This window comes from Bufo bufo, chromosome 3 (genome assembly GCF_905171765.1).
Source record: "Bufo bufo chromosome 3, aBufBuf1.1, whole genome shotgun sequence".
Classification (NCBI taxonomy): domain Eukaryota; kingdom Metazoa; phylum Chordata; class Amphibia; order Anura; family Bufonidae; genus Bufo; species Bufo bufo.
In genome coordinates, this window is record NC_053391.1 from 595,691,755 (window position 1) to 595,711,829 (window position 20,075).

The 20,075-nt window shown below is 44.4% G+C and overlaps 1 protein-coding gene and 1 non-coding gene across 3 annotated transcripts in view; both read left to right on the top strand.

The window, feature by feature from the left end:
• Positions 1-20,075, top strand: part of LARP4 (La ribonucleoprotein 4) — a 41,555-nt gene that overhangs the window by 17,913 nt on the left and 3,567 nt on the right. For both annotated transcript variants that reach the window (XM_040425897.1, XM_040425898.1), the window contains 11 exons: positions 29-165; positions 888-991; positions 3,581-3,691; positions 5,099-5,152; positions 5,815-6,027; positions 8,306-8,406; positions 13,516-13,737; positions 14,318-14,366; positions 15,697-15,855; positions 16,123-16,259; positions 19,640-19,799. In XM_040425897.1, the coding sequence (XP_040281831.1) occupies positions 29-165; positions 888-991; positions 3,581-3,691; positions 5,099-5,152; positions 5,815-6,027; positions 8,306-8,406; positions 13,516-13,737; positions 14,318-14,366; positions 15,697-15,855; positions 16,123-16,259; positions 19,640-19,799 (1,447 nt within the window). The remainder of the gene's footprint in view (positions 1-28; positions 166-887; positions 992-3,580; positions 3,692-5,098; positions 5,153-5,814; positions 6,028-8,305; positions 8,407-13,515; positions 13,738-14,317; positions 14,367-15,696; positions 15,856-16,122; positions 16,260-19,639; positions 19,800-20,075) is intronic.
• LOC120996867 lies at positions 12,856-12,966 on the top strand. The gene has a single exon (XR_005777964.1). It is a non-coding gene; the product is annotated as a small nucleolar RNA SNORA76 (small nucleolar RNA).

Below are 20,075 nucleotides of genomic sequence, written 5' to 3' on the forward strand. Positions count from 1 at the left end.
TTGGTACATTTTATATTTTCTGCTGCAGAGAGAACCTATCTAAAGACTTATATTTGATGTCACAAATGGATAGTGATCAGTTTGTACCTATATGGACAATAGCAAACATGGAAGGAATAAAGAAGCTGACCACTGATATGGACCTGATTGTGGAAGTTCTGCGCTGTAAGTAGTGACACCTTGTGTTTGGATACCTTTGCTTTTCCTTTGTTAGGCTACTTTCACACTTGCGTTAGGAGCGGATCCGTCTGGTGTCTGCTCAGACTGATCCGCTCCTATAATGCAAACGATGGTATCCGTTCAGAACGGATCGGTCTGCATTATATTTCAGAAAAAAATCTAAGTGTGAAAGTTAGTCAGACGGATCCGTCCAGACTTTGCATTGAAAGTCAATGGGGGACGGATCCGTTTGAAATTGCACCATATTGTCAACTTCAAACGGATCCGTCCCCATTGACTTACATTGTAAGTCTGGGCGGATCCATTTGGCTCCGCACGGCCAGGCGGACACCCGAACGCTGCAAGCTGCGTTCGGGTGTCCGCCTGCTGAGCGGAACGGAGGCCAAGCGGAGCCAGACTGAGGCATTCTGAGCGGATCCGCATCCACTCAGAATGCATTAGGGCTGGACGGATGCATTCGTGGCCGCTTGGGAGAGCCTTCAAGCGGAACCCGGAACGCAAGTGTTGAAAGTAGCCTTAATCTCAGCACATCTCTGTGCTTAGGGTTGTGGTCATGGAATGCTTGGACTTCGGCTCTTGTGCTGCTTGTGATCTTTGGTTGGCATCTACGTTTAGCTGGTGGCACTCTATCATTTTATTGCTACGTAACATTTTGCTGTAGGTTGGCAGTAATGCTGCTTATATAACCGTTTCTATTTTTGTCCTAGCTACTCCTGTGGTACAGGTTGATGAAAAAGGAGAAAAAGTGCGACCAAACCATAAGCGATGTATAATAATTCTACGTGAAATCCCAGAAACGACTCCTGTGGAGGTACAGTGCCTCAGAATCTGCTGAAGTAATGCTGATGTGGTTACTTAATATTTAGTGTCTCTGCCATCCAGATGTGAATTATCTACTTTACACAAATAACCCTGCCAGCTTGTCATGGTACAAATTCCTGCTAGGGCAGGGCTTGACAAAATTCCTTGGAATCTAGGAGCTAGCTAAAAAAGTTAGGAGCAGTCTTTTTTTTAATTTTTTTTTTTAACCTTTTATAAAGCATTATTTTTGTCGCTGAAAATAACACCTCTTAAATTTAACATATAAAGAAGTCTAGAACCAAACAACATGGGCATTAACAAGATAATGAACATATTATAATGACACCAGAATATTTTTATGAAATAGATCCTTTTTTTTTTTTTTCCGTTTGCTTTTTGTGGCCATGAACATGCCTTGTATTTTAGAATTAAAGTACCAATAGTCAACAGCCTTTGCAGGATCAAACTCCTTCACAGATGGTCCTTTCATGTTGATCATTAACAAATCACCTAAACTTTCTTGCTGCATTGATGATCTGAACTGATTTTCATTTTCTGAAGTCCCAAAGAAAGATGTTTGCATTTTAGTACGTTATTACTTATTGGCATGATCACCCCAAAAATTATTTCCTTTTTTTTAAAAAGCACCGCACCCCTTGTTAGTATGCCTGAAGTATACATGTACTGCGGGCAGCGTACAGAACCGTGCGCACATGTACCGCGGGCAGCGTACAGTGATCGGGCACGGCGGGTCCATGTAACTTTCCCTGCCAGACTGTCCGAGAAGTCCACGTAAAGGCAGCGGAGTGCCGAGAGTGCCCAATGTGAGGGCAAATAGCCAGGCGCCAGTACAAAATTCCTGATCAGCATGGCGACCTGGCGCCTGGGATTTGTCGTGCCCTGTGCTAGGGTATCTTTTACCACACCAAATCCATCTCGGCACCCCTCCTTGTTCAGTGTCTAGTAGTATTTGGGGGGGTTCTGCGCACCTTACTGTACAAGGTCTGACTTTTGCCAACATTGAGGGGAATTCATTGCTGCATAGCTCCTGAAAATCACAAAATCCTGACCATGGTTAGACTAGACCTTTTGCAAAAATTCCAACACCCCAAGGATGACTGCCATTTTGTTTTTTAAAGGGATTCTGTCAGTCATATTTTCGATACAGAGCTGTTCATTTCATCATATGTCTCCTTTATCTAAATAAAAATGCCCCCACCTGTCATTTTATTTTTGGTAAAAATCGCTCTTATGTATGCCAATTACCTTCATAAGGTCCCCAAGGGGCTTGTTCCTCTGGCCGTTGGAGACCAGCTACGCCCCGCTCTGCTTTTTTTTTTTTTTTTAATCCAGGTGAATCGCGCATGCGCCAGCTTTCTGCGCAGAAAGCTGGCGCATGCACGATTTCCCTAGATGAGGCTGCTGCCAAAACACCGCGTGGGCCCTGACGGTAACATTGGCGCATGCACGAGGTTACGGCGCACTGCCAAAAACAGGAGTGAATAATTAACAGCAGGGCAGCACTGGGCTCCAAGATAAGGGGCGTGGCAGGGCGCCAACAGCCAGAGGGACAGCCCTTTGGGCACCTTATGAAGATAATTATCATATAAATAAAAGCGTTTTTTTTTTTTTTTTGTTATAAAAAATGAAATGACAAGTGGGGATAAAATTTGTATATTTTTATTTAAATAAAGGAGACTGATATGAACAGCTCTGTATTGAAAATCTGGCTGACGGAATCCCTTTAAATCTAGGAGCATAATGTTTGATGGTTTATCCAGTTTTCTCCATGTAGTCCCGGACTAAAATTTGGAGATTGCAGCGCTAGTTCCTAAAGTGCATTTTGTTGGTTATGTAGGCAATCCTGAGTTGAGGTAGCTGCCAGCATTTGTTCCGTTCCCCCCCCCCCCCCCCCCCCCCAGGGGTTTTCCTACTAGCACTACTTATCTCCTATCTGTGCCTGATCGCCAGGTGTCCTAATGATGGAAGCCCTTCTCCCACAAAAATAGAAGACTCTAGAATACCCTAGGACAGTGGTGGTGAATGTAGGCAGGCTATTATAGCTAAATGATATGGAAGATATACTATATATGACTGTAGTATTCAGGGAAATTGCCGTGTTGGCAATTTGCGATTTATATGTGGGTTTTGGGTTATAGTTTAGCCACTCGGCCTGTAAAAGGTTCGCCATCACTGCCCTAGGAGAATGGAGTGTGCGGTGGTGTGCATGCATATTGAGCACCATTTACTTCTATGGAACTGCGGAGTACGGCATTTGGTGCTATTAGGTGGAGTCGGTGGGTGTATCGCACATAAGACAGAGCGAGGGAGAAAAGGTTTCATTGTGTGTAAGGGTACCAGCCATGAACAATGCAGACTGACAGAACAGTGCGCTCTTAATGGCCTAAGCCTGCTATGGCCCATGCAGCCACGCAGTAATATCTGACTGGGGTTGTTTCTGGTTTTCTGAAAACCCCATTTATACGGATGGGGAAAGATATTTCTGCAACATCCTTTGGCAGACATGATTATATTACTACTTTTTAATCCTCCCATGATTGGATATTTAACATCTAACTATCACTTTGGTATCTTACAGGAGGTTAAAGCACTATTCGATAATGAAAATTGTCCAAAAGTGATAAGTTGTGAGTTTGCTCACAACAATAACTGGTATGTTACATTCCAGTCTGACACTGATGCACAACAGGTGAGATGGGGTGTGGTTCTATTTTGGGATATTTCCATAGGTTCCAAGTGTACAGCATATGGGTGCGTCTATGGATTGTCTCATGAAGACGAGCCCTGTCGTGAGCCCTGTTAGCTGCAGCTTCCCACTGCAAAATTCTTGACTAGAGTTGGATCTGAGGCCTCAGGGGGTGACATGCTAAAAGCGGTTGTCCGCTTTCTGTAGGAAAACATGGCCCACATTTACGAAGCAACTTATGCCAGGGTGTGATTAAACATCTGCAAACAAAATAAGTTGCAGATGGTGCAAGTAAGACAAATTACTGCAAGGACTGCATTTTTTGTCATTAACCAGATTTGCAAGGTGACAAGGAAAGGAAGCATAGTTTCTAAGGTTTCTTTGCAGTTTAAGGCCTGTTTTACATGCCGCATTCCAAGTACACTAATGTGTCTGTGACGGAGAGTTCTGATCTGACGGAGGCTCAACTAAATCTATGATGCTTAGTTTGGGTCAGTAGAGCCATGGTCGGGCCGGCACACTTAGGAAAGTGCTCCTGTAATAATCTGATGAAACTGGCCTTAATAGTTTAAGAGGAATACCTGAAAATGTCACAAATTTTTCCGCACCTGCTAATGTTGGGCGTTGGTTTTCCAAAATGCCACAAATTTATGCAGTGCTCGGTCTGCAAAAATACATATCTCCGTTACAGAGAGTGACATAAGATATGCCAATTTAATGGGTCAATGAGTTCTATCTAAACAGAATACTACCTGGGTAGATGAGAAAGCTTAGTAGAAACATCTTTCAAAAGAAATAGTGCATCCCCACCTATTTCTTGGTTGAACTTGATGGACATAGGTGTGGTTTTTATTTTATTTTTGTCAACAGTGTTAAAAGGGTTGGCCGGTTTCTTATATTGATGTCCTATCAACTTCCAACACCCCCCCCCCTGCAGATCAGCTGTTTGAAACCTGAAAGAGAGCGCTGCATTCTCTTCACTGTTTACCTGCTTGACATCGCAGCGATGAGCAGGTGTAATTACATCTCCTCGGTCCCATTTAATTCAATGGGAAGGAACAAACTGAGTGGAACTGCTCCTTCCCATTGACGTGAATGGGACGGAGGAACTGTAATTCGACCTGCTTACCACTGCGACATCGATGGCGAGCAGGGAAACGGTGAAGAGAATGCAGCATGAGCACTGCGTTCTCTTCAAACTGCTGATGGACGAGGTCCTGGGGGTCGGACTCCTGCCGATATATTGACATATCCTGAGCATGTAGCTCCGTAAATAATGCTTGTAAAATACAGCAATTTATAGTCCATATTGCAAACGTTAATTTAATATTCTAAAATACTACAACACCATTTCTGGTAGCTTGTTGTCTTGTGTATACTCACTACACAACACTATTCTCACACCCACAGGCTTTTAAATATTTAAGGGAAGAAGTTAAAACATTTCAGGACAAGCCAATAATGGTAAGATCATGTTTTCCTTTTACTGGTTAATATATGATTTTTATAAATTATACACACACTTTTTTATTAACTTTTCCACTGCAAACTTTATTAATTTCTTTCCATATTTTTTTTTTTTTTGCTTTTTAATTTCAATGGCCAATGTGCTTTGATTGAAGACCAGCACAGTCTCAGGCAGTCTTGTTAATTACATACTGCCTGACAGTCCCAGTAGCGCACAGAATGTCAGCCGTGGCTTAGTATTACGGTTCTAAAGTTAGGCTGACTGCAGAGAAGGGGCTAGCTATCTGACTACAGGGCCACTATTCCATTCTTCTCATTAATCAGATTCTGAAATTTTTTCCTTAACCGAAGGGGTGTTCACATCTGTGTGATCAGAAAGTGATACTGGACAAAATCATGCAGAATGCAGCCCTATGTTTTGTTTTCCCAGTTAAATTTTGGAAATTATGACGGAAACGCAACACAGCGCGGTTATAGGCAGTGAGGTCCATCGGGCACTGTTGGTCAAGGAACAGATCTGCCACTGCCATCTTTTCATTGTTCTGCTCCTGCGATGGAGCAGATCAGTGGAAAGGAACAGTGAAGATGTGAACAGAGCCTCACAGGTTGGGTGTGAGGGAGCCAGTCTCAACACTGCTGCTTGTTTTTCCATCCTCCAGGCAAGGATAAAAGCCATCAACACGTTCTTTGCGAAGAATGGATATCGAACGGTGGACTCGAATGTGTACAGTCAGCCCGTTCAGACACAAGCACAGTTTCATTCTCCACTCTTTATGCAGCCTGTATATAGTCCTCATCAACAGTATTCACTCTATAACCTTGTGCCTCAGACATGGTCTCCAAACCCAGCACCTTACTTTGAAACACCACTGGTAAGTAGCCATACATAATAACTAAATGTCCGTGTGTCAAGTGTGGCCCAGTGATGAGAACATGCGCTTGAGAGAAAAAGGTCCACATTCATTTACATGAGATTGTTAAATTCTAATGTAGATTTAGTTTTAATCTACAGATTCAGACACCAGGGATGGCTTCCATTTCTGGTCCCTGAAGTTGAAAGGCTTTTTTTTTTAAATTCCTCTCGGTTAATGAATGTTGGGCCATCTCTGTGATTGGAAGATTATGAGATCTGAGGGCCTTGATTACTATGTTCACCATCTGTATTTGCTATAGTGTTATTTATATGTAATTCATCTGCTGGCTGGGCCCGCTGCAAATCCTCAACTGGAGCACATTTTTGTTTTTAGCGGCCCCTTCAAAATATATATATTTCCCCCTATGGTATTCATCTTGGGGAAATTTGGACATTTTAAGGTTTTTGGTTTCTTTCTTTTTTTGCACAGAAAAAAAAACCTTCTATAAAAAAATATAGCTAATCAAATACCTAGATTTTTAAAATTTTGTGTACTTTACATACAAATTTACTATTGCTATTGGGTTAATTAGCAGTCTGCAGTCTGACAGTTAATTTTATAGCCAGCAGGTGGCGGTCTTGCATAAGGAAAAAGCGCTCCATCGGCTTTTGGGTTTTCCAATGTTAGACGCTTGTAGCAGAATGCTACAAGCATCTATTACTGCCTGACTGCTCCCCCAGGTCACAGCACATCTCCCTGTGAAGGCCTGCATTTATTTCAAATACAATACGTCATTTTTGTTAATAGAATATAGAACCTTGATGTAGACATTCTTTCCTCATCTTCTCCATTCAGACCAGACCTCCACAATGACTTATTACCAGTCTTGTTTATGCAGAGAGCTGTCTTAGATGCTTAATTTTTCCATCATCCACCCCCTCCTGATGCCCCAATATTGTGCCTGCTGTCCTTCCCATTGCCCACAAAAATAGTGCCATACAAATGGTCCCCCCATAGTATAAATGCTCCCCGACTGCTCCCAATAGTAATAGTGCCCCTACAGTACATCTAATAGTGATAATGATCCTCAAGATTTCCACCATTAAAACCAATGTCCTCCTAATTTTGCCCAATAATGATGACCCCCACAGTACGCCCTGTAATATCATTGTGCCCTCTGTAGAAATATGGCCTGCATTATTGCCCCCAGCAGTACCAAGGTCAAGCTATAGGGTCACCCTACTAAGCTCTATACTAGTGGGATGACCTATAGAGCCACGTAGTAATAAAGCCCCTTATAGTGTCCCCAGTAGTTATAAAGCCCCCTGCCACAGTGTTTATGGCCCCCTTAGTAAAATCACTATAACAATGTGCGCTGTGTCTCTGGCAGCGTAATGATTTGATTACGAATGCTTGAATCAGGATTCAGGTATTTGTGATCATGCCATCACACTGCGTAAGACCCGATGCAGGAGGTGTACTGCCTCATAGGCTTCAATCCTAGTGGCCTGCGGCCTTTGAATCGTGGGGATGGGGAGCCATTGGCTTTCATGGCCCACTAAACAGCTGTCCCCTCAGATGCTGGTTGCGGGTTGCCGATAGTTGCCTCAGGGGCCACGTGTTTGATACCCCTGTTTTAGACATAGCCATGTTAAAGGAGTTGTCTGGGCATCACTCGGGGTGTTTAAAAATAAAGAATAAACCATTAATTGAACTTGCGCAGTCGCTCAAATTCTCCCGTCCAGGCTGTGTAGACCCAGCTGCAGCAATGACGTCACATTGACAGCGTGTGACTGCTGCGGTGTTCAGTTTCTTTAGAAAATTTAGACAAGCCCTGTAAGGGCTCGTGCACACGAACGTATTTTCTTTCCGTGTTTTTATTTTTTTCTGCAGACCTTATACGGATCCATTCATTTCAATGGGTCCGCAAAAAAAGTAAGTTACTCCATGTGCGTTCCGTAAAGAAATAAAACATGTCCTATTGTCTGCATTACGGACAAGGATAGTACTGTTCTATTAGGGGCCAGCTGTTTCGTTCTGCAAAATACAGACGTTATCCGTGTTTTTTGTGGACCGCAAAAAGACGTACGGTCGTGAGCATGAGGCCTAACAATGTTTTTCTTTCAGTGTACCAAAGACAAAACACGCGTCTCCAACCTCATAAACCAGACTGACATTGCTAGTTATCAATAACTTGGTTGTCTCTCACTTTTTAGAGATTCTCCAACTCACTGAATACTAATATATATATATATATATATATATATATTTTATTTTTATTTTTTTTCTCCTGCAGGCTCCGTTTCCAAATGGCGGTTATGTTAATGGTTTTAATTCTTCAGGCTCTTACAAAACAAATGCTGCTTTAAGTATAGGTCGACCTTTTCATAGAAACCGGTAGGTACAAGCTCCGCACTTTCACACTTGTGTATTTTTAAGAAATAAATTAAATCTGTGCCTCTAGTCTACAAATCCTATAATATGGCCAAATGACATAAGTGGTAATGGCCTATGGATGTATTGCAGAACTGTGATGTAACCTCTCCCATTGAGTTTTGGATATTGCTTCTAAGTCTGTACGTGAGCGTTGCATGAGTGCCAAAATACATTTTTATGGAATTGTTGTGACAACAGATCCCAGCTTTACTGGAAAGGGCCAGTTATACATCTGCACACAGGATTGAAATTCAGCGGTACAGACAAAGGGAGCTTGCTTTAGCAGTGCCTGCTGCTTTTGTATAAAACCGTCTGATGGGAGCTTTCTGGAATGGTTCGGCTCGCTTCTCATTTCTGACAGTAATTTGTAGGGTCATTTAGGGTCATGAAGCGGACACTGCACTAATATCCAGCGTCTGCAGTAATTTTTGCTTGCGTGGATAGAACTTGTTTTTTGCTGCTTTGCAACGCAGTGCAAGTTGCAGCTGTGACGGTTCTATACCTGCCCTGCCAAATGAAGTTGTGCGGCTTATTTTTTCTTTTGAAAGATGAACCCAACATAAGTTTTATTAGTGGTTAATCACTAGATGTGGTTGGTAATGATCGTATGATACAAAAGTCATATTTCTCGCTCGTATCATAGAAAATACCATGGGTGTATAGCTGCTGCCACTAGGAGGCGACACTAAGCAAAAAAGTGTTGGCTCCTCCTCTCAGCTAAACTCCTACAGACACTGAGCTAATCCGTTTTAGCTTGATGTCCGTAGGAGGCAGACCTCCCTGCTTTGCAGGTCTGCATTTATTTTTATTTTTCCTCCATTTTTGTATTTTTCTTTCCTTTTAGCTGGGCTGATGGCAGTCTCCAAGCTGCCTGCGTTCCCACCCAAGAGACGGGAGTGCAGGGGGGTCCTCAAGCCCGCTGCTCGTTCCTGGTGTCCAGGAGGCAAGGAGAACCAGAGGTTCCTAAAGCCTCTGTATCCCACCAGCTTTCGGGTCACCAGGTCAGGCCTCCACTAAGTCCCCTCTGTTACCAGTGTAGCTTACCTCTCCAAGGGGTAACACGCCGAAGCTGTGAATATCCCCCACGGAGGCCTGCTTACCTTCCCCTGTGGCCTCAGTTTCGGCAGGTGTCCCTCTCCCAGCGTATAGGGGAGACTTCATGTCAGGCCACCTTCTGCTTATTCCCAGCCTTCTGGTCCATGTCCATCCAGCTCCCCGTAGCAGTTCCCAGGCTCCCGCCCGGGGTATGTCGCAGGTTTGCGCTCCTGCTCCGCTGTACTAGAGGCCCCGACTCTGCTGCCTACATAAGGCTGTAACTTCAAAGCTGTTTCAGAGCATGAAATTTTCACGCCATTTCTTCCTCGCACCAGAGACAGCTGGGGGTTTAGATTTGAGCTGTATGTAATTAAAAGCTATATATATTAACCCTCAGAGCTATCTGGTCCTGTTCTAGATCTAGTTCCCACTGCCATTCCATAGTCAGAGTTCTTACCACTACAGCTGGATGCTCGCACTACTGCTGGATACATACGTCCGGTAGCGCTACTTTCCTTCCATAAGCGGCAGTTTTGCACTACCGCTGAATACCGCACTACCGCTGAATACCGCACTACCGCTGAATACCGCATTCCCTGTAGTTCCATAAGCGAAGTCGGTTCACTACTACTGGATTCTGTAGGTCCTGTCACATTCCCCTCCTTCCTTAGGCGGAATATGTGCGCTTACCACTGGACCCTGTACATCCTGTTGCATTCCACTCCTTCCATAGGCAGAGTAATTCCACTTGTACTGGATGCTGTACTGCCTGTGGCATTGCCCTCCTTTAGGCAGAGTAATTGCATTTTCACTTGATACAGTAGTCTGTAGCATTACCCTTCCTCCATAGGCAGAGTACTTGCACTACCACTGGATACTGTACAGCCCATAGCATTGTCTTCCTCCATAGGCAGAGTAATTGCACTTCCACTGGGTACTGTACAGCCTGAAAAATTACACAGCTTCCATAGACAGGGTAATAGCACTTCCATTGGGTACCGTACAGTCCGTACCATTTATTCTTTCCATCAGCGGAGTAATTCACTACCTCTGGAAGCTGTCCTATCTGTCGCATTTTCCATCTTTCTTAGGCCTCATGCACACGAACGTTGTTTTGGTCAGCATCCGAGCCGCAGTTTTTGCGGCTTGGATGCAGACCGATTTACTTCAATGGGGCCGCAAAAGATGCAGACAGCACATCCGTTCCATGGTCTTCAAAAAAATATATAACCTGTCTTTTTTTTACTTTTTTTTTTCTTTTCTCAGTTTTGTGGACAAGAATAGGCAGTTATATTAATGGCTGTCCGTGCCGTTCTGCAAATTGCGGAACGCACACGGACGCAATCTGTGTTTTGCGGATCCGCAATTTGCGGACTGCAAAACACAACTGTCATGTGCATGGGGCCTTAGGTGGAGTAATCGCTTGAATGTTGACTACTGCGACTACCCTCTCAGTACTTCCTTGTCGCATTTGCTTCCTGTTCCATGGATGGTCTATTGCTAGACTCTGTCCTTACAGTCGCCTTATCCCCCGTCATAGGTTGTATTTTGGCACTACTCCTGGATACTGTGACTACACCACACTATCCCCTTCCTCAGGTAGTCATTGTATGGATTGGATTGGTGTCGGGCGCCTACGTGGCAGCCTCTGTCTTCCCGGTAGGACTGTAGCTGACAGGCTGACGCTCAGCGTCCATTCTGTCAGTAGGTGGAACGTCGGCACTACTTGCCAGTTTTCTTCCTTCTCAAGTGGAGAGATGCGTCAGCACCATTTTCTTGGTGACTACTGCGGTTTGGCCTCATTCACAGGGGGAGCCTCCTCTGGCCCTGGAGACCGTAGTTGTGCTATGGCTTCCCCCGATAAGGCAGCCTTGTGCTGGCTAGAGTTTCTGGCTACTCCTGTTCCGTGGCTACTGTGACTCTGTCCCGTGTGTGTGTGTTTTTATTTTTATTTTTTCTGCATCCCTTTTCTCCATGTGGAGTATCGGCCCTGGTGTTTTGTGCGGTATCTGCACGCTATTCCTCCTAGGCGTGGAACCTTCTCGCTAGTAGTAGCTGTGATTGTGCCTACATTTCCTTATCACAGGTGGCACTGTGCTCATGTTCTGCCATCACCGGGTGCGATAGATCCTCCAGGCCTTATATGTATGGTGTTCCTGAGGTGCTGGCGGACAGGTACTTTTATTCCCTATAGTGCAGTCATCTGCCAGTAACATGACATGCTGCAGCTGGTGGGTTTGCTCACTTCTCATGAGTATTAGTACTGTTTTCTGTGCATGGTATAACCTGCCGATTTCTGTGGCGATGGCTACGCTCCTTCTTTCCTTCACATGTAGTGCATTGCCTCTACCATCTACTACGGTGACAGCATCAGCATTGCCTCCTTGTGGTTTTGGGTATGCCCTTATTCAGTTTGCATATGTGAATTGTTTCCATGGCTCCCCTCCCCGGGTAGAGCGGTTGTACTGTCCTTGTTGTCACCCCTAAATGCTGGTTCCCTATTGAGCCGCATCAGCCTCTTCTATGGGAGTTCAGGACCACCTTTCTAGTGATCAGTGGGGTGGGCAATACATATCAAATATGGGACAACCCCTTTAGGTGTGTATATGGAGGATGATGAAGGTAATTGATGGGCCTCCTTATTCTGTATCACTTAATGGTAGGTGTGTAATACATTTCTCATTCTTTTCAGCTTCCTTTCAAATCGGCAAATTGGAGTTTAGGGAGAGAAACCATTACTGCCGAGAGCATTTCTGGTTCAAAAAGTTGTGCATGTGACCCGTTTTAAATATCATTTTTGTTGCATGAAAACTATAAGACGGATGTAGACCTAGAGCACATCAGATAGACATCCATAATCTTGTGGGTGTGCAGTTTATGGACGTTTGCTTTATTTTACAGCTTTTGCACCTGAAAGATATTTGTGTCAACCTGAATAGGATTTAGTCTCGTTTATGGGTGATCATGTCATGATTGTGTTAAGGTCCTTTTACATGGGACGACAGAGCAGCAGATTGTCAGGAAGGGAGCGTTCCTTCCCATCAATCTGCTACTCGCTGATGGAAGAGACAGCTGTATTTCTATGAAGTGATCTCCTCCAGAGTATGGTGAGAAGTGATCACTAATGCCATCGCTCTTCGTCCTACTGACTAGTTTGCCAGCATCAGGTCATGTTTACACGGTATGATCTGCTGCCGGCAAACGGCGTTTTTTGTTTGCACAAATGATTGGATTACCTGATGATTGAGCGTTTCGCGTAATCAGTGGTTCATTTAGGCTAGTTTCACACTAGCGGCAGGGGACTCCGGCAGGCTGTTCCAGCCGGTGAACATCCTGTCGGATCTGTCCTGCCGCTAGTTCACGTGTGCCCCCGGACTGCCGCTCCGTCCCCATTGACTATAATGGGGGCGGAGTTGCAGCGGCACAGCAAGAGGCAGCCGGACTAAAAGTACTGCATGCAGTACTTTTAGTCCGGCTGCCTCTCGTCATGCCACCGCCGGAACTCCGCCCCCGCTCCCATTATAGTCGATGGGGACGGAGCGGCAGTCCGGGGGCACACGTGAACTAGCGGCAGGACAGATCCGACAGGCTGTTCACCCACCGGCACAGCCTGCTGGAGTCCCCTGCCGCTAATCTGAAAGTACCCTTACACTGCCAGATTAAGTTTTGGATTCTCGGCCCATGTAAAGGGCCATTTAAGCAAATTACACACAGATAATGCTTGGACAGGGATTTCAATCAGTTTTTCTAGGCAAAAACCAAAAGTGGAGCCTATACAGAATTGAGGTATAATGGGAAGATTTCCACTTTTGTGTTTTTGACCCACACTTGGTTTTACCTCACAATCCCTCATCAAACTCAGTGTGAAAGCGGCCTTAGATCTCATCTCCATTCTAAATATTTGAGGTTTTTTATTCATGCAGTTCATGTTCAAGGATTAGTAATGGCATCTATTCCTGGTCCTTGATGTGGACTTCTTCTGTTGGCTTGCAGAATGTAATGTTAATATTTTTTTTTATCCCTGTCTTCCATTAGTGGGAAGCCTCAATTCCGATCATCTCCAAACTCTTCAGAAAGAACTGCTGAGGGTGGCACTACAACCATCGTACCATTAGTTGATGTCCATATAAACAGACCCAGCTCTCGTCCCTTCCCATCAGATCGGCACATCACATCTTTAACTGGACATCAGGATGTTTTTTCTAAGGACTCTTTACATCTAGAACAGAATGGTACCGATGGAGGTGCTCGGGGGAGGTGAGTAGCATTTAAGTGTACTGCAGTTTTTTGTTCTGTTTAGGGTGCCGTATATCAATTTTCTTCTGTTTTTTTTTTTGTGACTATTTTTTATTTATATACAGTTTTTCATAGTTCTCCTAGGGAACTACAGCAATGAATCACTAGATTTCTTTTCTAAGCCTCCAATGCCATAGGCACAGGCAGGCTCTCCATAGGAACTAATGTGCGGCAGCCTCCTGTCACTCAGAAGGATAGGTGCTGAATCACACATGCTCTGGCTTTCCCCATCCTTGCCAGGGGGATACAAACACACCTGGAACCACATGCTTCACGGCATATGTAGGTGCGAAAAAGCCGGGTCACATTTGACCATTGCATCTGAAGGGTTAAAATTCAGTGATCGGCATTACCGTCAGTCGTGGACATCAGCCCCGTGTGCCTGCGGTCTAAAACAGCAGGCACCCAGGGCCATGGCACCCGCTGCAAGCGTTAGCAGGCTCCATATTTAAAGTCCCAACTGCCGACCTGTATGTATGTGTTCAGTTTAGACACTGCTTATTACAGAAGTGATCCGATTTTTCTCTACGGTTTCTTGCAGGAGAAATATCTTCAGAGGTAGACGAAGAAGAGATGATGATCGCACTTCAGTAAGTGTTTTTTTTTTTTTTTGTGTGTTTTTTTTTTGTTTTTATTCTCCCCCTACACGTCAAGTCTTGATTCGGGCTAGCACTGCAAATGCAATTCTATCAACCCTGGTGAATGTGTGACCTTTTTCCAGCTATTTGAAATTGTGTTGGGCTACTTTCACACTAGCGTTTTGACTTTCCGTTTCTGAGATCCGTCATGGGCTCTCAAAAGCGGTCCAAAACTGATCAGTTTTGTCCTAATGCATTCTGAATGGAAAAGGATCCGCTCAGAATACATCAGTTTGCCTCCAACAGTCTCCATTCCACTCTGGTGGCAGACACAAACGCTGCCTGCAGCGTTTTTCTATCTGCATTGTGGTGGTGAGCAAGATGGATCAGTTTTCTGACACAATAGAAAACGGATCCTTCCCCTTTTGACTTTCAATGGTGTTCAAGACTGATCCGTCTTGGCTATAGAAGACATAATACAACCGGATCCGTTCATGACGGATGCATGCGGTTGTATTGTAATGGAAGCGTTTTTGAAGATCCATGACTGATCTGTAAACGCTAGTAGCCTTATTCTCAATATTTCCCCTGTATGTGTAATATGAGAGAAATGTGCGATTGAGAAGACTCATAAGATCACAAATGCTATTAGCCCAGCAGACCCCGGTTTGCATACCTTTTTGTTTAGGGTGCTTTTACACGACCGTATGTATTTTGCAGTCTACAAAACACGGATGACATCAGTGTTGCGTTTTTATTTAGATTTTTTATTTTTTTTAAGGCGGATCCATTGTAACAATGACTAGTCTGCAAAATGTATAAGAATAGGATGTGTTCTATCTTTTTTTGCGGGACTGTGTAACGGACATACGGTTGCGGGCAGTACACAGTGTGCTGTGCATTTTTTTGCTGACCCATTGAAATGAATGGGTCCGCATCCAATCCGCAAAAATACGGTTGTGTGAGTGAGGCCTTATTGGTATTTTGTTAAAAGTAATTTCTCGTTTAGACTAGAATCTCATGACTGACTTTCATGTCTCATATCTGATATTGTACGGCCCAGTGATGATCAAGTATCGCGCTTAGAGGGAACATGGCTGGCGTTCAGAAGTCTGAGCTTCTCTCATCACATTTTCATTCTTTCCTCATTTCTTTCTTTTCCATCTAACCTCTTTCTCATTGCTGTCCACTTTGCTCAGGCCCTGTCCGCTTGGCTTCTCAATGATTGCAAGATTATGAGATCTGAGGGCTACAATAATGTAAAGCTTATGACTGTGCGGTGGAATCCATCTCTACATGCACACCCCTTGCAGTTTGTTGATTTTTGCATTATTTGTTTCAGCGTCCGCTGACTACAATGGAAGAAATTGCACCGACACCAAAGTTTGACTTGCTGGCATCTAATTTCCCTCCATTGCCAGGAAGTGTAGTGAGCACGCCGGGGGAGCCTGTACTTGAAAGCAGGATGGCTGATGTTGTCAAAGGAATCTGCAAAGAAAAAGTGGGTCTCAAAGAACTTGTTGAGGATATTGTTTGCTCAAGTTGTCTGTAGTGTGTATTTCCTGCCCATGTTTCAACAGTAAATCCTAATGTGTGGGTGTGTGGATGCTCTTCATTTACATGGCTGTGACTAGGGCTTATGTGTGCTGTATGTAATATTCTGTGAATTTTTACATGCCAGCAGAAACTAATGGAAATTTCAAAAAAAATATTATTTTTCTCCCAATTGTTTACTCTTTGATCTCTAACATATTCTGTATTCATTTAGGAAAATAAGGAATTGCCTCCAAGCTTGATAAGTCCTGCTCAGGAAGAACCTGCAAAAAATCCAGTGCAGCACACGATCACAAGTTCAACACTGCATGCTACACGAGCTGTTACACCACCACCTCAACCTCAACCTAGGTGGGCACAGTTTGTGTACTGTTTGAGTTTGCGTAAATTGTGCAAAATAAAGTATAGGTACAAAGGTAGAAGGTATGGCGACACTGATCACGCAATACCATTTCATAAGAGGCTATGGCATTGGCTACATTGTTGTTGGGTGACCAATGTAGCCATAGCCTCATAGAAGATGGTATTGGTAAATCTGTCCTACCGAATAGGCAGTGTAGAGATGTTTGGACCAATTATTGGGAATGCAAGTTCCCGGCAATCTGCTCTTCTAAAGGTGCCGCAGATCACCCGATGAACTAGCAAAACGCTCAATCATGGCAGTAGATTGTGCTGTGTAACCGGCACTCTGCTGCCCAGAAATAATGCAGCTGTTTGAGTACGAGCGATGGCTCATCCTTATACTGTGGAGGTGAGTGCTCAATGTAAATGCAGCCATTTCACCTCCACTAACTAGCAGGTAGTTTTCTAGAAGGAACATTTCCTTCCCGAGCTGTTCCTTCCTTTAGACTAGGAAGTCGACAGCTGTGCCAGATGTATCACATTTGGCTTTTACTGGTTGATAAACCTAGTGCATCTTTAGAATGTCTGTCTAGTCCAGGGGTGGCCAACCTTACATACACAAGGAGCCCAAAAAAAAAATTACTACCAGGAGCCACACGCTATAATATTACACACGAGTCGCCGTATTTTTCGCCCTACAAGATCCACCTAGGTTTTAACAAAGAAAAATAAGATAAATAAATATTTTTAATCCGATCTGAGATCTGCTAAAAAAAATATTTTTTCTTATTTTTCATTAGCAGAGAAAAAAACACTGTTTTTCATCTGACCTCAGATCAGACTCTTAAATCAGATCCCCAATCCTAATCTGACCTACAATAAGATCCTCAGACCCCCAATGCTCGGATCAGGCAACACAAATCAGACTCCCAGTGTCAGACCCTCAGTACTCAGATCTCTTTCTCCCCCCCCCCCCCCCCCCCCCCCCCCCCTCAAATGCTCAGATTGTCCCACTCATGCTCAGATCAGACCCCTATTGTTCAGATCAGAACCTCCCATGCTAAGATCAGACCCCTATGCTCAGTTCTATAATAAAAAATAAAAAAAATCTTCCCTCTCCTGATCAGGCACTGGGCTCCTGCTACTCTGCAGGTCTGACATGCTCTCCACTGTGACCTGATGAGCACAACGTCAGGTCATAGTGCGTGTCTCCACATACTACGTTCTCACACGGTTCATCAGGACATAGTGAAGAGTGAGCTGCAGCTGCAAAGTAGTAACAGTGCCCTATCAGGAAAAGAGATCTGAGCATGGAGTGAGCCGGCCTGACTGCTTCCTGGCTTCACAGCTAGAGCCTCACTTGAAGAAGCAAAGAGCCACAGGTTGGCCACCCCTGGTCTAGTCTAACTTTACACGACTTAGGCTACTTTCACACTTGCGATCGGAGCGGATCCGTCTGGTGTCTGCACAGACGGATCCGCTCCTATAATGCAAACAATGGTATCCGTTCAGAACGAATCCGTCTGCATTATATTTCAGAAAAAAAAGTGAAAGTCACACGGATCCGTCCAGACTTTGCATTGAAAGTCAATGGGGAACGGATCCGTTTGAAATTGCACCATATTGTGTCAACTTCAAACGGATCCATCCCCATTGACTTACATTGTAAGTCTGGATGGATCCGTTTGGCTCCGCACGGCCAGGCAGACACGAAAACGCTGCAAGCTGTGTTCGGGTGTCCGCCTGCTGAACGGAGCGGAGGCTGAGTGCTGCCAGACTGATGCATTCTGAGCGGATCCGCATCCACTCAGAATGCATTGGGGCTGTACGGATCCGTTCGGGGCCACTTGTGAGACCCTTCAAACGGAGCTCACAAGCGGAACCCTGAATGCAAGTGTGAAAGTAGCCTTATTGGTTGAATTAACTTGTGCCAAAAATGCTACATTTTTGGCATATTTTTAGCCATGCACCCTTGGTGAACGAGGGGTGAAAAGTGTCTAAAATACTACGAGGTATAAGGCATGTATGCCATTTGCTTGCCACATATTGGCCAAATATTTTTACCTTTTGATTTTATATAGGAAACAGGTATATTATATAAAAGGGGTTTTCCAGTCTCCTAAAAATAACCTATCCCTAGAAAAGGTCATCAATATCCAGTGAATGGTTGTCACTGTGATTTCGTAGTAAAGAGATCACAGAGAGGCACGGAGCATTATCAATCATGTTAATGCTCCGTGCCTCTGCAGTCTGCATCGGGTCTTGGCACTCTTTCACGGAGCGGATGCCACGCACTGCATCCGCTCGTGTGAAACAGCCCTTAGGGATTTTACAAGTTGGGGGCTCAATAGAAAGAAGTCTGAAGTGCTTCTTTAATGTCTGCTGAGCTTGAATGTTTCAGTAGAGACCAGCCAATAGTATGTGTATGGGGGGTATGCTGACTAGAGAAAAGCTGTAGGATTTTTATATGCTTTATCTCCCAACGTGAACATGTATGGGGGAATCGGGCTCTATTTGGCTGACGGCTACCTAAAATATACAGCCAGCTTTCTTTTTATTGAATAACTGTTTTGTAATTAGTAGTTTCATGTACTTTTAGCCCTGTGATGATCAAGTATCGCGCTTAGAGGGTAAAGGACTTGCAGACATAATTCTGTGTACTCTTATTATGTATTTTTCTTCTAATTCCACTCCTTTTTGTTCTTTCTCATTCTTTTATTTATGTTCCATTTTGTTAACTTTTTTATTTTTCTGGCCAGAATTTCTCTGCATTGTTCTTCCAATGACTGCAAGATTATGAGATCTGAGGGCTGTGTGATATGTACTGTGGGACTTAAATCTATCTGGTCATCACCTTTTAAAGTTCTAAAAAGGTTAAAGTGGTCTTCCAGGTTACAGCTGAGGGGTCAGCCACCTCCAGCTGTTCTGAAACTACAACTCTGAATGCTGTATTTACGTTTATGGGAATTACAAGAACAGCTGGCGTGCCGAGGGTTGCTGACCCTTGTTCTAGATATTGATGACCTATCCTCATCAGATGGTTTGGGGTCTAACACCTAGCGTTCCACCTGTATGCAGCAGCGCCAAAACTAACACAGAGAATTGAGCTGGAAAGCACAGCTTTGTTCCCTATAGGGTGGCCATGCTGGCTTTCTGCAGCTAGCTTGCACTCGAGTTACACACCTGCATGGCCACTGCCTAGATGAGCCTGCTTCTGCCTCCATTCTGTGTTTTGTTCCGGCAGCTGCTGCTGACAGTGGGGACCCACATCAATATCTATAACCTGGAAAACCCATTTAATCCTAAAAGCCTACTACGGATATGCATGTGTAGACCTTCAATTATTTTAATTTGTCTCTCTGTTGGTTTAATGTTCCTCCCCTCCTTAGCAACTCCGTTACTGAGAAGAAACCTCCAGAAATTTTTTGTCACAAAGATGTTGGAAGCCAGACTTCAGCAGTGCTACCCGTGTGCACTTCTGCTGTGAAACCAACTAAGCCTGCTGCCACTGCACCCATGGGGAACGCATCTCCTGCTCAGAGTACACAGGTACTAGTTATGTGCCGATTGCTTTTACAACTGCTTGCAGTCTATGTGCTAGTGTGCCTCCCAAGACGGGCAAAGAAGGGTGCGTCCTTATGATGGTTGTCTCCACAGCCCCTCGCCGCCTCCTCGCTGCTGCTGTATTCTGCTTTCGAGCACTGGTAGCTTGCTGCACCTATGTTCTTGGGAGGAAATTGGTCCAGATATGGCTTTCTGTAATCGACTGCTTCTGCCTGGACAGTTCAAGTCTAGTACTTTAATGACGAATTTGGAATGCTTTGG